General features: G+C 56.9%; 2 protein-coding genes across 2 annotated transcripts; one reads left to right on the top strand and one right to left on the bottom strand.

The window, feature by feature from the left end:
• Nucleotides 1–675: 675 nt before the first annotated feature.
• Nucleotides 676–6,837, bottom strand: NCLIV_019410 (GH10224, related; the record flags this gene model as incomplete). The annotated part of the gene is made up of 11 exons (XM_003882135.1): nucleotides 676–894; nucleotides 1,180–1,242; nucleotides 1,465–1,731; nucleotides 2,094–2,171; nucleotides 2,937–2,984; nucleotides 3,249–3,311; nucleotides 3,703–3,832; nucleotides 4,295–4,341; nucleotides 4,952–5,079; nucleotides 5,299–5,379; nucleotides 5,970–6,837. 11 exons carry the CDS (start codon nucleotides 6,835–6,837, stop codon nucleotides 676–678), a joined length of 1,992 nt encoding a protein of 663 aa, XP_003882184.1.
• Nucleotides 6,838–8,195: 1,358 nt separating this feature from the next.
• NCLIV_019400 (N-acetylglucosaminyl transferase component domain containing protein) lies at nucleotides 8,196–13,632 on the top strand (the record flags this gene model as incomplete). Its single annotated transcript, XM_003882134.1, has 3 exons — nucleotides 8,196–11,911; nucleotides 12,537–13,258; nucleotides 13,523–13,632. The coding sequence occupies 3 exons, from the start codon at nucleotides 8,196–8,198 to the stop codon at nucleotides 13,630–13,632; spliced, it is 4,548 nt and encodes a 1,515-aa protein (XP_003882183.1).
• Nucleotides 13,633–16,135: the final 2,503 nt, after the last annotated feature.

Genomic DNA, 16,135 nt, shown 5'->3' with positions numbered 1-16,135 from the left:
ACGGTATTACAGTTCTTTTGGCGCAGATAGGACAGCTCCGTGCTGCTCTCGTTGCTGAGCCTTGCGCACCCTCCTGCTATGGCGACTAACCGAGGCCCCCGGCACAACGCTGATATGTGAAGAAGGAACGCGTCTGCATAGATTTCTATCTGCCTTTTATGAGCCGTTGTCTGCCCACAAAAAACACGTGAACCCAGGAGGGATCCTGGCCTTCAATTCTTTTTTGGAGGGATTTTTCGTCTTTGGAAATGCGAAAGAAAGGTTGTTCGGCAGCGAACCAGCTAACAGTACCGATGCTGTCCTAAAAGCGCTCTGCAGAGGAACACGAAGCTCTGTAGGTGCTGTCTGTTTCACTCGTAAACTCCATTTGCGATGAGAACGAGCAGGGAGCAAGCGGTCCGGTCGGAACACGTCTGCGGCACCGCGAGCTGTCCCTGCACGGAAAGCGAACAAAATAAAAGCATCGATTGCTTCAGCAGCTGCATTGCAACGTCGTTTAGCCGTCTTGCCAAAGACTTGTCCATGACAAAAAAAACGGATTGTTCGGACTGCCGGAAAGAAGAGGCAGGCGTGCCAGGATCGGAGCGCGGAGATGGCCACATGCGCGCTCAGAGAAGCAGCTGCCATGACAGAGTCTTTCCAGAGGCCGTTCTGGATGAATGTCAGCGAGGGGCTTCACGCGAGAAAAGACGAGAAAGTGAGAGGCCTGTCGAGCTCCTCGGGCGACGCGACCTCAGGCAGGCTCCGCATTTTATGGTAGTTCAAAGTGTTTGCGTGGGGCGGCAACTTGGGCGCCAAGGTCTCGTAGAAAAGATCCAGGTCGAGTGCCTTGCATAGCTCCCGCGTGGACTTGCTCGAGGTGATAGCCTGGTTCACCTGTCGGTCGCTGCTGCTCTGTTCAATGGCATGACAAAGCAGAGCGCGAATCTGCGAGATTCCACGTGCACTTTTGAGATCCATCGCAACGACAGAGAATAAACAGCAACGGAGCTACCGTGAAGCATCGACATGGACTAGGAGACCTCAACGTAAGCCTAGGAGAAATGCTAGCGAGGCAGCTATCGCTCAGCTGCAGTCCCTGAATGGCAGCGCTCTCGCCGCGGCCGTTTAAAATCGGTGCGGCGTAACTGCGAGGACGCGAGGCACACGCCCCCTCAGTCGTCTCCGTGCTCCTCTCACCTGAGCTGCCATGTTCTGAAGACAGAACTTGATGGCCTGGTAAGGCGCCCCGCAAACCACCGCCTGGCGCAAAAAAAAACACACAAGTTGCGCGACAAAAGCACCTGCCATGTTGCGAGAGAGACACGGAACGCAGCAGCTCTCGCAAAAGTGCCACTGCGTGCATCTTCTGCTTTCCTCATCCGCCGAAAGGCGTCTGTGTGTTCACCTAGCAGCGGGCACAGAGAGTCCTTTCGGCAAAAAAATCTATCGTGTCGCCAACGCTCCAGAAGCTGAAAGCCTTACTCGCTTGATATAGCTCCTCATGACCTTGACTCGGCTCAACTCGCTGGAAGGAGACGAAGCAGGCTGACGCGGTTCCGCCATTTGAACCAGTGGCAAGTCCGATGTGGAAGAAAGCGACAGTGTCTCGGCTCCGCAGGCTGGCGCAGTTGGGGGCCCAGAAAGAAGGTCCGCGGTCGCGTCCCCTGACTCCACTTTCTTCCACGAAAAGATGCTAGGGTCCCACATTGCTCCTCGCGCAAACATGATGCTGTCCGCTCCGATCTTCTCCTGGAACGTAGAGGACCGCACACCACGTCTTTGCTGTGATAGGGGACACAGCCAACGTGAGCTACGAAACTCCGAAAGGGAGAGCGTGGTTTCCTCCAACGCCCGAGCCGCTAGCCGAGCTTTTTCACTGCAGTTGGGTTACCGAGAAAAAGAAGCAAAGCACGAGGACCACGCAGAGAGAACGAGGGAAGAGCGGCACGAGAGGCTCGACACCAGCGAAAGGACGAGAACCTAGAACAAGGAGGTGCGAAAAGACCAGGCAACGTGAAACACAACGGGGAAGCGAGAAAGTCGCAACGGCCACTGCCATTCTCTTTTTCCTCCACCGCCACGCATGCATTTCAAACACGGCGGTCAGCTACCTGAAACACATCGACATCTCTATGTGTGAGAAAATCGCCGTTTGCAATCACAGGGATAGACAGCGAGGACTTGAGAGCCTGAAAAGGGACACGGCAAAAGGGACAAAACGTTTTGGTCGTATGAGGGAAACCGTTCTCGACGACGAAGTCGGTTCACATGTAGTTTCGCACGAAATACGCGCCACGCTGAAGTCTAAAGTAAGAACAGATACTGCCAACCGAGAAACGTTCAACCCGGCTGCAGTCCACCCCCAGTCTGTGGCCGTTTTAACGTCAAGTGCTCACGTGGCTCAGAGCCTCTGCACTCCTCCAGCCTCGCGAACACTCTCGAGTCACCAGTCAAGAGATCCTGAGAAAATCCGATGCCTATTTAAGTGTGTTTTGCTTCCACTAATTGTAGATGTCTTTTGATTTCAAAAGACATCTACAAAGACACATCTCTTTTTGCATTTACGTACATAACCACAACGTTACTTGCAGCCGAGTGCGTGATCCAGTGAGACAGGATGCGCGGCCAAGCAAGCAAGGAATCATGTCTGTTGTAAGGCAAAACGCAGCCGCGCAACCGAGGCGAAGCGATCCTGACTACCAGGGGAGGTGACCTTCCCTGCGGGGTTGCCGACCACACAGCATGCGCGCGACACCGAGTCTCTCACGCTGGAAAGGGCAACGAATGTTTCGTCGAGGGAGCGAGAAGGCCCCCCATCCTGAGTCCATTAAAAACAGCTTGAGTTCGCCTGCTTAACGCGCCACTCGTAACGGAAACCAATCACCGGCGTCGAACGCTCGTGCCGATTTCCTCTGCAACCATGTTCCCACCGTGTGCAAAGGCCCGCGACATACCGGAAAGATGTCCCAGTGTGCGCGGTGTGATGGTCGCTCATGAGTCTCCTGCAGGGAAGCAAGACAAACGAGAGGATCGAAATCCCAGAGACCCATCAGAGAAAATGGGATGCTTTTCCGCACTGGAAAACGAGAAGGCGAAGGGGAATTTCACTTAGTCACATGGTACCGGGACGAACTGTGTAAATGACTTGTGTTTCGGTTCTATCGCAAACCATGGAGGCGAAGTTACGGTTCTGCGCTCGTGTTTAGTGCGAACTACCGTAGAGTCACGCCATCCGAAACAGAAGAAGAGAAAGCGCCCGCGCTTACCCGTGCATGAATCGCAATGGCTTCAACGCCACAATTCTCGCACATTCGCGCGAAGTCGATGGTCTGAAACAAAGACGAGCGAAACGCGAAGGAAACCAGAGTGTGCCAAAGAAAGGGAATCGACCGCTCTCTGCACGGATCCTGTTGGAGTCTGTGTCTTGTACCTGGAGTGGGCTCTACAGAGAGACTTCGCAGAACTCAGGCGCTCGGCGACCGAAAGTGTTGCGGTCACACGGGAAGCTGAAGTCTGAACCGCGTCACGACAGGCGTCGCGCGATTCCACGTTGTGATCGGGTTGTGTAACTCGATCGGGGAATCCATCGAGGGAGGCTGCCCTGCCGGGAGCCGAGGGTCCATTTCCAGAAAAGACGCCTCTTCTGCTGTTATCGTCTGCCTCTCCGCGTCTCCTTCCATCTCGGCCCTGCCTTCTCCATCCCTGCCTTCTCCATCCTACCTTGTGAATCGTATCAAGCAGCCGAATTTTGCACGTCACAGGGATGTCCAGGTTTCGCCGAAGCGTCTTTAAAATGTCGGTTGCGATCAGGGGGGTCTTCAGCAGAGCAGCCCCCATGCCGCCGTTTATTCTGGGGAAGACAGCCGAGCAACAACACCCGAGACACTGTGCGAGAACGAGGTGGGCAGCTCCACCCTCGACACGCACGTTTTGTCGAAACAGTTCAAAAGAATCAAAACGGTGGATTGCCACCGCTTTGATTCCGTTCCTCTGCGGGCCGAAGGCGCCTGCGTTCTAGAGGCCCTCGCAGTGGGTAGCCGTATCTGCATACGCGTTTCCGATCTGAGGAAGTGTACATACTTGAAGAGATAGACAGATTCGTTCACAGGCGTGCATGCATCAAGAGATTTTCGCATGCACAGGCACGAACTCCGCATGCAGCTGTGGTCGACGCAGTTGGCTAGCTACACGTGTATTCCGCTACGTGCTTCGACTTCCTCTGTCCCTGGCTGATGGCTGAGGGTGCCAGGTGTAGCGACAGCGGGGATGTTCACGTCTCCTGCAGCGCATATGCGATCTGTGGAAACCGTACGAGAAGCTCTTCGGGCAGCCCATGTTGACGTCGATTGCAGCCACGTCCTGAACCCAGTCAGAGGCAGGCACGTGACAGAAACTACAGAGTAGAAGAACCCACAATGGCGACCATCTATAAAAAGCAATAGAGAATGTGATACAAAGAAGCGTTTTAATGTTACATCAGATACGGAGTAGCCCCCCGCACCCATGACAAACTGTGCTCGCTCTCCCTGTGCAGGAAAGCTGTCCACAGACACCCCCGCCCGAGAACCTAGCTTGTAGAGACTCTTTGTGCGTGTTACCCTCTGGAGTGAAAAAGACGATCTGCCCCGTGAGTGAGTGCCTCTGCATCTACTCCACTGCGCATTGCCGTAGAACGGGGCGGCGAAGTTGTTTTACCAAACGCGATGCCGAGACAAAGCGGCAACCGCAGTACGACCCGTGCCGCACCCACGGATGCGCATAACACTTTGGCAAAACATACGAACAGTGCGGACGAGGAAAGGTCGACAAGAAGGAAGGCTTCTCCACTGCCAGAGCGATCGGCGAGAAGTGTGGGGCGACGCTCTGGTTAACGGGCGCCGTTAGGATGCATGCGTGCAGAGAACCGGGGCGCAAAAGACAGATGTCGCCTTTGCCAGGTCTGCACCAAGGGCGGAGAAGGCGTTCTCACCTGCGCGACCAGTGCGGCAGCTCTGAGAGCTCGGGTGGCGTCCGAGGTCCCGAGTTGCATCACCACTTTGCCTCTCTCCTCAAGGCAGGTTGAGAAAACGCACGTCTTCTCCCCTTTGTGGACAAAGTCTAGTCGCAAGCGGAAGGCAGATAGGCACAGCAGGACTGGTCAAATTGAGCAGAACTCTTGCGAGTTTTTACGCGGCGAAAACGCTGTCTCAAGCGGACCGTTACGTGTGGGATCGACAAGAGCGGCAGCCGAAGAGGCGGTATCGAACGGTTGGCGTTTCCATCGCCTCGAGCGCGCGAGCCGACACAGAAAGCTGCGCGTGTGGTTTTTCCCCTCACCTATCGTGGAGAAGTCCTCGTTTATCTTCCGAACGGAGTTGAGGAGCTTATGGTCAATGGTCTCTTCGGTGTATACCAGGTCTGCAGAACCGAGAAGAACAGTATTTCGACGCCTCCAGTGCGCAGGCGCGCCCCGCGACGACCCCTGGCCTTCGCTACTCTGTGGCGTTAGCCCTTGAACGCGAGACAGCGGGGCGAGAAGGGAAAGGGACTGCGGAACCTCCGGGGCCCTCCGCGGAGGTTAGAGACAAGCCCTTGCGCGTAGAGTCGCTAGCACACCTTGTTCCCCATGCACTGGCGCCTCCAAATACGACACTGCATGCAGATTTCGCTACCGAGATGCGTGCACGCTTCTGCGCCTGTGTCACGGGGAAGTCGCACTGGCTGCCGAAAGGCTAAGCGCCAGAGTTCCTTCCGTTCTTCACCAGCCTGCGAAAAGCGGGCCTTGGCCACGTCTTCCATGCGTCCGCTGCCTGCTCCGGGAGGCGGTCGAATTCCATTCGGTCCGGAAGCGTGGACTATCCTCACACAAGCGGCATGGCACGTCAGAGCCCCAGACAGGCGAGCGCAAAGAGAGCACCGAGTCTTGAACAAAGCAATGTGTGTAGGTGGATGTGCTGTGGTGCTGTTGAGCTGTTGAGCGTGTGAGGCCGCCAGAGAGACGCACGTACCTGCTCCGTATTTGAGGCATTCGAGGCGGAAAGGGAGGATGCCAATGCGCACCATCGGCGCCAGGATCCACTTGCCGCGGTAACGATCTGAAAAACCGCGAGGCTCCAAGACAGCGAGCCCATCGCCTTCTGCAGGTTGCAGCGAGTCAGCCGCGCCGGCTCGGGCGCCAGAGGGAGAGGACCCGGACACAGCACAGGCAGATGGCGAGCGAGAGAGGGACGAGCGAGATGAAGGGCAAACCGCAGGCAGAGGATGAGACTCTGACGCAGAGAGGCGTCCCGGAGGCGATGAAGGCGACGAAGAGACGGATGCCGGCGACGAAGAGGCGGACGCCGGCGACGAAGAGGCGGACGCCGGCGACGAAGAGGCGGACGCAGGTGACGAAGAGACGGACGCAGGTGACGAAGACAGAGTGGAAGGAGGAAGAGCGGGAAACGCAGGATCCGAGAAACAGGCGGCCGGCGAAGAACCATTCGATGAACTGCGCAAAGAAGTGCAAGGGACGAACGGAGCGAGAGCCGGGCTGTCTGCTGACACACCTGGCGGCGAAACCGACGAAGGACCCGTTGCCCCTGAATGAGCGAGATGTCCACGCTCCTCTTTCCTTGTGTCGCGTCCCTTTCCTTCTCCGTTGTTCGCTTCGCTACGGCTTCTGGTCTGACTGGCTGCCAAAACCTGCTCAAGACCGGTTCTGTCGGCGGCGGAGCCTGTCTGAAGGAATCCACTCTGGAATTTGCGTCTCTTCCTCGTGTCGAGCTCGCCATTTCCTTCCTCGGCCGTGTCCACCTTCCGCAGTTCAACCCCACAGGCGTCTCGCCCTTCCGGAGAGGACTCCGTCATGGTCTCTCGCTCTGAATTTCCCGGCATTGGTGGCAAGAAAGACCCGAGAGGGGGGGCCTTCGCGTGGTGTTGCCGTGTTATCAGCAAGAGAGAGGCTGCAGGCGTGCGGCGAAAAGGTGGGGTACGGAGGCAAGAGCAAGCACTCTCCTGCACGCACTCGAGGAGAATTTGCGGCCTGTGAAACTCCACGGAAAAGAGATCCAAGAGCGGGCGAACTCGCCGCGAGGGACAACTAGCCAGGGGCGGTGCGACATGACAATGGGGGAGGCTAAAGCAGGCGCGAGCCGTTCTATTTTTTTTTGTGGCGCGAGAGATGGGTTTCTAGCGTCTTTCCAGTGAAGAGGGGTGCGAGGCACAAACGAGAAGAGCAGCCGAGAATCTGCGAGGGAGGATCTGGCGCGCCGTCAACGAGACTCGCCGAACTTGAGAAAACGAAGCTCACCTACGTCGTGAATCAGGTTGCGAAGAGGCAGAAACAGGCACGTGCGGAGGAGCGGGAAGACGCAGAGCAGTCACCAGACAGGAAATGGCCAGAAAATGAGGAACTCGAGATCCGAAAAGAGGCTCGGAGACTTCTTCTGACCAAGCTGTCGATTGCCTGAGTGCCTGTGAGGGCTGTGACGCCACATGCGCAGCTAAAGCGCAGACGCGGCATCCACGAGGCGGGCAAACCTTGTGTAAGGAAAAACCTTTTGAGTTGGTAAAAAGTAGCAGAAGCGATTCGGACGAAAAGGAGCACGCGGTATTCACAACTTCGATTTTTCCGCATGGCCTTCACCCGGTTGAGATAATTTGTGCATGCATTTACCCGCGCAAGCAAAGCGATGACCGTCGATGGGTACAGCCGTCCCCGTGTTGTGCCCAAAGTGTCCGTGGTTGTCTCACATTTCCGCTGTTGTTTCTGGACATCCACCCCTCAGATCTCTGGTTGTCTCCAAAGAGTCTCGTTCTGTCTTTTTGGTGGCGCTCTTGCGAGGCGGCTTTCTCTCTTTTTCTCCTCGTTTTGCCTTCTCGCCCGGCCTCAGCTTCCCGTGCTGGCCCGCGCAATTCCGGGTCTCTGCCGTCTTGGAGAGCTCGTGTCTTGACGCAAAGTTGAATTACGTGACTCTATGTCGTTTGTCTGGCATCTCCCATGAAGAAGACTCGTTCGTTTTCTTCCACCGTCTTCGCGGACCATCGGCGGAGAGGAGGCTCGTCTGCGTCGTTTTCCCCTGCGACGGAGGCCTCCGCGTCGCCTCTCTGGCAGCGGTACAAGCGCCTTTCTTTCTATGTATCCCGTTGATTTCGTGTCTTCTCTCTCCCGTATTTGTCTTCTCTTCTTGCTGGCCTGGCTCCTTCTGTCCCCTTCCTCGCCCCTGCCTCCCCCCGCCCCGACCCGTGCGACCATGAATGTCTCCTCGTACCCCTTCCGCCTCTTTGTTCCTGTAGAATTTCTGTCTTCGTCTCCAGGATGGATCACCGGGTGGGTTCTCGGCGAGTCGACGGCCATCGTCGCCGCCTTGCTTCCGCCGCTACCCTTCCACATTGCCGCGCGCTTGTTCGCCGACGCTCAGAAACGGATTTCTTCCGCGCCCTCCCTCGCGCGAAGAGAGGTGGTAGATGCGCGGGAGGCAGACAACGCAGAGAGTGAAGCAAGAGACGAGGCCGGAGACGAACGAGGAGACACTGACGCAGCCGGGAGCGAGGATCAAGACGGCAGAGGCGAAAGGCCGGTGAAGAGCGAAAGGCCCTGTGGACCTGCGGGGGCGCCGCAGAGAGCCAAGTTCAGCAACAGTTGGATACATCGCAATTGGAGAGACGGCCAGGAACGGCCGGACAGCAAGGGTGTGCGCGTGTCTCCTCCGTTGCGGATTTTAGGCTGGTGGCGGGGCAGGGACGACGCGGCGGTTCCAGGCGGCGCTGGTCCTCCCGGTCGCCCTGTCTCTCTTGATAGCTTTAGCCCAGCGGGGCCGTCTTGCCGCCTCTTGGGGCGGAGCTCGCTTTCGGAGAAGCATCGAGACCTCTCGACTGACGCGTTTCTCCAGGACGTTTCTCAGCCAAGCCCGTCTGGGGCGCCGTCGGAAGCGTCGCCCCGTGCCGTAGGTTTCGCCGGTGAAAAAAACGCGTTTTGGATTGAAGTCTCGATTCATTCCCAAACGGGGCTTCCTGTCCCTTTCTTCGCTCGTCAGGATGCTCTCCCAGAGGCGGTCTCCGGTTCTGCCTGCGGCCTGCTCGCTCCTCTTCCGACCGAGTCCGACCCGGTGGCTGCCGCCGCGCCCGCGCAGGCCCCCAGGCCTTCAACCGGTCTGCGTCGCCTCCGTGGCTTCTCTCGCGCCGCCAAGGCGTCTCCCGCTGGGCCGGAAAAGCTTCCAGCTGACCCGCCTTTCTCTCGGGGCGAGGTGCCGTACGGAATGTGTCCTCTCGACCGGCAGGGAGACTGGGCTCTGAAGCCCGTCCAGATTTTTCTGCTCCGCCTGCCTACGCACCACGGCTTCACTGGAGAAGGCGTCTCAGCGGAGGAACGGATGAACTTGGCGTCCGCCGACTCGGCGTCGGGCTGTTTTGTGAAGACTCAGGAGTTGATAGAGGCGCTCCAGCGCCCGCTGCTGTGGAGAGAAACTGCAGACTTTCCGAGGGAGAAGGGAGAGGCCCAGCGCGCAGACTCCCCGGAGGCACGCGGGCTCTCCGCAGGGGCAACGGAGACAGGGGACGGGGCAACCGGCTCGCTGCGGCGAAATGGACGGGCCGGCGGCGACGGTTTGAGGCAGGCCAAAGGCCGGGAAACTGACAAAGGGGCGAAGGGCGCCGAGCTGTCTCGTCCCCTTCGCAACGGCCACAAAGCCGACGCGCAGCGCAGGAGACAGAGAGCGCGCAGCCACGCCCCACACAACGGCCCGGTGAAAGAAGAGAAGGCAGAGGCGACGGCTCAGAAAGGAAACGGTGATGACGCGCAGCAACGGACAGAGGAGACCCTCGAAGTGGTGTGGCTTCACCTGCAAGGCACTGCCAAAGTGGTTGCGAGCGTGTCGAAGACGTTGACGTCGTGGCAACACGCGGAGCGCTCACGTCGGTCCCGATTCGAGCGGCAACAGCGGTCAAAAGGGCAGAACGGCGAGGACCCCGAGGACACAAAGAGTGAGGCGGCCGACGAAGGCAGTCCTTCTGCCTATCTCTTCTCTCTTGCGTCTTCTTTCTTCCCACAGAACTTGACGCCGGGGTGCCCCACCCGCGGTCTTCGCGCACTCCAGAAGAGGTTCTCTAGTCTCGCGTTGTTCCTTGTCTACTTTTTATTCCGCTTTTTCGAGCTCCTCTGGTACCACGGCGTCCTCGTCGTGTACCCAGGAGCAGACCGCCGTCTGGCGCGCGCGCGCTCCCAGAGTCCTTGCGACCTTGAAAAGCTGAATGGGAGTGGGTCCGGTAGCACGCCGAACAAGAGAAACGAGCCGCAGCCCTTCTTCTGGGGCACTGCGGATCACCTGCTGTCTTCTCTGTCTTCTCTCGCGGCGTGTGCGCCTTTGTTGCGGCGCTACATGCACTCCCGAGAGAGAGACATGCACGCCGTTTCCTCGCACTCGCGAGAACAACGGATGGACCCAGGGGCCAAGCGAAGCGGCGGTGTCGTCGACCACTGGAAAAAGCCGAAAACTGGGGTTGAACTGTCGCCCAGGGCGTCAGGGAGAGAGCACTGGGACGCGGCCAGCCTTCCTGTGTCACCGGAGCCGTCGCGCTGTTCCTGTGGGGAAGAGATTTGCAGTGGAGTGGACGAGAAAGGAGCCGGTGGAGCGGAAGGACCGCAGGGTTCCCTGCATGGGAGAAAACGATCGAGGGCAAAGGATAAGAGGCGCGATGTTTCCGCCAACGAGTCCGACACGCTTGACCAGTCAAGGGGAAGGGAACGGCCGTCAGTCTGCCCCCGATGTGAGTTTTTCTCGTTGGTGTCGGCCTCCGAAGCCGACAGGCTGCTTGCCGCGCCTTCACTCGCTTGCCCTATCCCGAAGCGCCTGCCGTGGTACTTGTCAGTGGCGCCTTTGCGGATTCTGGGCGTCGTGACGGCGATCGGTCTGGATTTGTTGATTGGCCTGTTCATCCCCCACTTGCTAGCCATCCTGGTCACGGGTCTGGTGCTCCCCTCTTCCTGTCGCTCCTGTTTGCCGTTCTCAGCCTTCTCCCCTCTGGCGCAGTCGCCTCCCGAGAGCGGGAGAGAGATCTGCTCCGCAGTCGACAGCTCTGCTCTCCTGCTCGAATTTGACCGTGGGAAGGCCGATCTTTACTGCCCGCAGCTGGACCCTTGGGAATCGTGTCTTCAGCCGGCGTGGCAATCTTCCTGTACCTATTCTTTTCTGCGGCCTCTCGGGCCGACGGCCACCATGCTAACTGACGGCGGCGGCACAGAGGTCGCCAGCGATGCACTCAGGGCCGATCTCTCCTCGATCCCCCTCTGCTTTTCGTCGGCAGCCAGTTGCCTCTTGTATGGTCCTCCTCCTTCTCTGTTTGCGCTCTTCTCGCGCGCCTACTGCTTCCTCCACCTGCGACTCCTCGCAGATCACGTGCGGTGGCTGATGGATAACCCGGCGGGATTCAAGCTCAACCCGAATCTAGGCAGTATTCTCGGGTCCCTCATTCTGACCACGCTGCATTACTGGAACGAGGCTGCTTCCGTCCTCTACGACTTCTTTGCAGATCTCTGGGGATCCAACAGTGGAACGCTTGCTTTGCCTCTGGCCCTGCTGCTCTCCCTCTTTTCGTTTCTCTCCGGCTGGCTCCTACCCGACAACTCCCGCTCCCTCGCCCTTCTTCAGAAAGAGAACGGCCGTCGCAGGCCCGCAAATCTCGACGTCGGCGACGAGGACGGGTGCCCCGGCTCGCTCTTCCGGCCTCTCATAAACTTGGTCTCCTGTTCCACCTTTCACATTGGCGTTGAATTTGTCACGTTAGCCTTCGGCGCCGTTTTGAGCTGGCGAGGACCTACCCGGGGCTGGGCGTGGGGAGGCGCGTTCTTCTTCGCCACTGCCGCCGATTTAATGCTCTTTTCAACTGCTCACGTATTTTACATCTACATGGTCTGTGCGAAACTGATGGAGACTTCATGTCAGTGCCTCTGCACCCTGTTTACCATGTTTCGGTAAGTCTATCTCCTTGTTGAAAATCCGAGAACGATGTGCCGAGGCAAAGGGTTGACCCGGGGTCAGAACTCAAGGCACTGGGAAGCGCGTTTAGGGTAGATGTTTCGACCGCTTTTACCACATGCTTCTCGCCCCGTTCTTCTTCCGCCGGAATCTGCCTCGTAGGAAGCCAATGTAGCCACTATCGCCTGGGAGGATTGCTAGCCCGTCCTTCTACGAAAAACAGGCGTTTGCGGGAACTCCAAGAAAACTTCTTTCTACCAGTTGTGTGGGGCACAAACGGTACTTTCTATGTCTCGTGCTTTCTACTGTAGTCCAGCGTGTATTGTCTCATCAGGCGACGGCCGCAAGAAAGATAATGGATATCAGCTTTCATCTCCCTTTGCACGGGACGTTTTTCCCGCACGAGGACCGCGATGCAGAAAGCCCGTGGCCGGCGGAGAAGAGCTGCAGAGGCTGACAGGATGGGAAACAAGCAAATTTGGAGGCGCCTTAAAAGATCACAAAGAGGTGGCTTTCTTTCTTCTTCAACATTTTCGACCGTCGATATGTGGAATGCAAACACCAACGCACGAACACGGTAGCTCTGGTGGCTGTTGCTGCGCTGCGTGTTGTCTGCTGCAGGGGAAAGAAGCGGAATATTCTGCGTCATCGGGTAGATACACTCGAGTTTGAGCTTGACCAGCTCTTAATGGGATGCATACTCTTTACTATCATGAGTTGCCTCTTCCCGACTGTCTTTGTCTTTTACTTCTCCTTTGCGATTATTTGGCTCTCCATCCTTTTCGTCCACAGCATGCTGCGCCTTGTAGCGCTGCTGGTCCGCCGGCTGCCGCTGTCTCTCCTTCTCTTGCGGCTCATCTACCCTGGCCTCTTTCCTGGATCGATTAGTGTTCGCGTGCTGGAAGACGGCTGCTGCACACAGGCGCCCAGGAAGCAAGTTGCAGATGACGAGACGATGGGAACGCGAAAAAGTCGCAACGCGAAAGGAGGAAGTAGCGAGCGCTCGTCGACGCAAGTGCAAAATGGTCAAGAGGGAAGCAGTGGCAAAGCAGCAACTCTGGCGGTCGACTGTTCAGTAGAACTCAGTCAACCCCATCTGGAAGACAGCTCAGGTTCAGAGTTGGTTCCCAGCGTCGAGTTGCCACGACACTCAGTCGGCAGCTTACAGGGGAAATTAAACCACTCCACTGACTCTCACACCCCGAACGGAAACCTCCCCTGCTGGTCTAGACCCGGTCCAGCTCCACGATGTGCCTGCCAAAATCGAATAACGTATATTGAACTGCAGACCCATCCAGTGAGTTGGGGCGAAATCTTGCTCCCTACTTTTAAAGAGGCACTGAGTCAAACCTTCTGGCCTTTCTCGCCAGGCACGCTTTTTCCGTCCATTTTTTCTGGCCGGCTGATCCATTTCAAAAGGTCGACCAACAAGGCAGAGTGACACACAGGCCGTGGGCACCAGACGTATCGCCAATGCAGAGCGTCTCCTTTATATTCTTTCGGCTGAGGCCGAATTTGGTACATCACCTTTTGAAAGTTTTTTATGTCTCCAACAAACTGGGTGGTTTCTTATCGCGTGGAGGTCTACATGCCCAGCTGCGGGCGAGCATTCGTCGTTTTGTCTGCTCCTTCAAGGTGCATTCGTCTGAAGCGTGTCACTGCACGCTCTGCAAACTCCTTTTTCGTTGGGATGCCCGGCGATCCATTCGCGACGTGAACGTTTATTGCAAACGCTGAAGCCATTGAAAGGGACTCGCTGTCCGTGCGGCATCGTTGTGCTCAGTGGCTGTGCCTCAACTACTTCCCTGCCTCCTCTCAGAGCCGCTCGTCAAAATGCGCACGCCTCGGTAGCCTTCGCACAGAGGTGGAGCGAGACGCGCTTTGTGATTCCTTAGCAGCAGAAGCACTGCAGCAGGGCACAAGTGCAATTCTAGCGACTGGTGCAGGTTACTCCGCATGAGTAATACGATTCGACGAACTGTGCAAACAAGGGAACCGTGGACGCGAGTTGTTGCAGGCTAGAGAAACTGCGAACAGGCTAGGGCCACCTGCCGCTGTAATGGTTTGGTTCCGTGGCGACAATCGCGCAGTGTACACACAATAACCTAAAAGACGTATGCTTGCCCGGACGCCGGATTGCGAAAACACTAGGGAAGTGTGGATTCTTGTTTAATATAAATGAGATGGTGTCCAGCTGCTGCCTCAAGCGGCGGAAACCCGCTCCTACCGTTTGAAGTATCGTTCGTGTGTTCCATGCATATCAGGCTCTTTCGCAGGGCGCTCAGCTTGGGTTTCAAACAGTTTCAGCACGTGGCCTATGATGTAGAGAAAGCGTCTAACACACGTCGGTTTGTACAGATTCCTCATTCTCCTGGGGCCGCACGAGTATAATGGTGTACTCTGCGGATTCAGTTGTACGCCTACTTAAGGAAGACATGGCGGTCTACGCTCTCTACATGCTACACTAGCCTGTGGTTGCTGAGGTGATGCAGAAGAGGTTGGTTCTGACAGGGCCTTTTTGTGGGTGTTTCGCTGCATTGTCCATCGGCGTGGTCCGCGTACTCCCGCCTCTCCTGTGGAGGCTTCCTAGATCACCTGTCTCAGCGAATCCACAGGAGGCGCAACCCCCAGGCTAACCGGCCTACAATTTTGCCACCTAGATCGCAGTGGTGACGACCATATCATTTCCAATACCTATGCGAGCCACAAGGGGGCTCTGCCCTGCCAGCTGGATCGAAACTCTAGACAGGCGTGTCGCTCATCCTCATGTCTGCCACAGGAACTACTCGGAGGCCTCGCTTACCCGAGAACGAGCAGGTCCAACGTGGTAGTCTCTGGACTGTTGTATCCGGGTTTTCCCCCATACAGGATTCATTCCTCTCGTAGTGTCCTTGCACTACTGCCTTCTGAGACTACAGGTGTGTGTCCTGCCACGAGCGACGCGCGATGCCACGCCCAAAGGATTGTCAACATGGGTACGCCCCTCCCCGCCGACCCCCCCGACAAACAACGTTGGAAAACGTGTTTTCACCAGTGCAAGACAGGAAGATGCGGCCCTTTACTGGTTAATGATTTCGCCACAGGGGAGGTCGTCCCAAGCGTGTCTTGCGTCTCACACCTGTGATCAGCCGTTCTACCCTAAAAGCACTGGGACGTCCCGCTAGGTTATTCGCTACAGAAGGATTCCGCGTGCTTTGTCCCGTACCACCTTTTGACGGGGTGAACAAAGCTGGCAGGGAACGATACTCACGGTCTGCGTCGCAGATGTGTGGGACGCACGCATATAGCAACTGTGGCGGATGCCATGATCCATTGCCTTGCATCGTTGTAAGGAAGCGGGAAGTGGACCGAAAGCGAGACACCGTTGGCGGGCGCACGGATGGCCAACGTGCTTTCAACAAAGGCTGATCTCCGGCATGGAGGTGCCTCTCAGCCTAAGAAAACAGGAAAGGGACAACGCAACTGTTGGTCAAAAGGATCCTTTGCTGTTTGTCCCCGACAATGCGCCACTGTCTTCTCAAGACCACAGAAGTGGTCTTCCTCGGGCGGTGTTCGCACGGCTTATAATCGAAAAGCCAATTAGCTTGACGGCCCTTGAGAAAGCAGTGGCAAGAAGTGAACACTGGACGATGGATCGCCCGCCAAATGATGGTGTGCCAGGAACCTTTTTACGTATTTAGACCTATCTGTTTTTCTGTCGCGCGATTTCACTCATTTTCGTGAGCTGCCGTGCATCTGCGAGGACTGCAGTTCGCGAGTGCTCATCCTCCTCGCTTCCATCAGCTCCAAGTGGACTGTCCACACGGTTGCAGTGTCCCTCCCCCCCTGTAGTTCACTTGTCTCGAAACTACGAATTTGTTTTCATGTTGCAACGATTCTCGTGTGAGAATCTGTATCTTGTTCAGGGTTTCCTGGTGAGGTGACCTTGAGCCCCAGGTCTGCCGGATGGTACTGCCATCGACGGCGGTGGCTGCGCAGTGGGCGATGAGCGCAATCCTGGAAAGATTTTCAGATTTGCGTAACTGCCTTTCCCGTCTTTTCTCTTCTCTAGATCGTACCGAAATCTGTTGCCATCTTCGACTTTTCTGGACGTGTTCCTTCGCTGACTGATCCTGGGGTCAATCGCGATACCCTTCCTTGAGCTGTCAGGAAGTGAGCGAAAAGAAGACCCCACGGTGAACGGCAACGGGTAGCTTGTACACGTTTTTCTTTGTTTTCTT

The sequence above is a fragment of the Neospora caninum genome, chromosome VIIa, assembly GCF_000208865.1.
Source record: "Neospora caninum Liverpool complete genome, chromosome VIIa".
Classification (NCBI taxonomy): Eukaryota; Apicomplexa; class Conoidasida; order Eucoccidiorida; family Sarcocystidae; genus Neospora; species Neospora caninum.
Note: the sequence above shows the minus strand (reverse complement) of the source record. Positions and strands in the feature narration are given on the sequence as shown.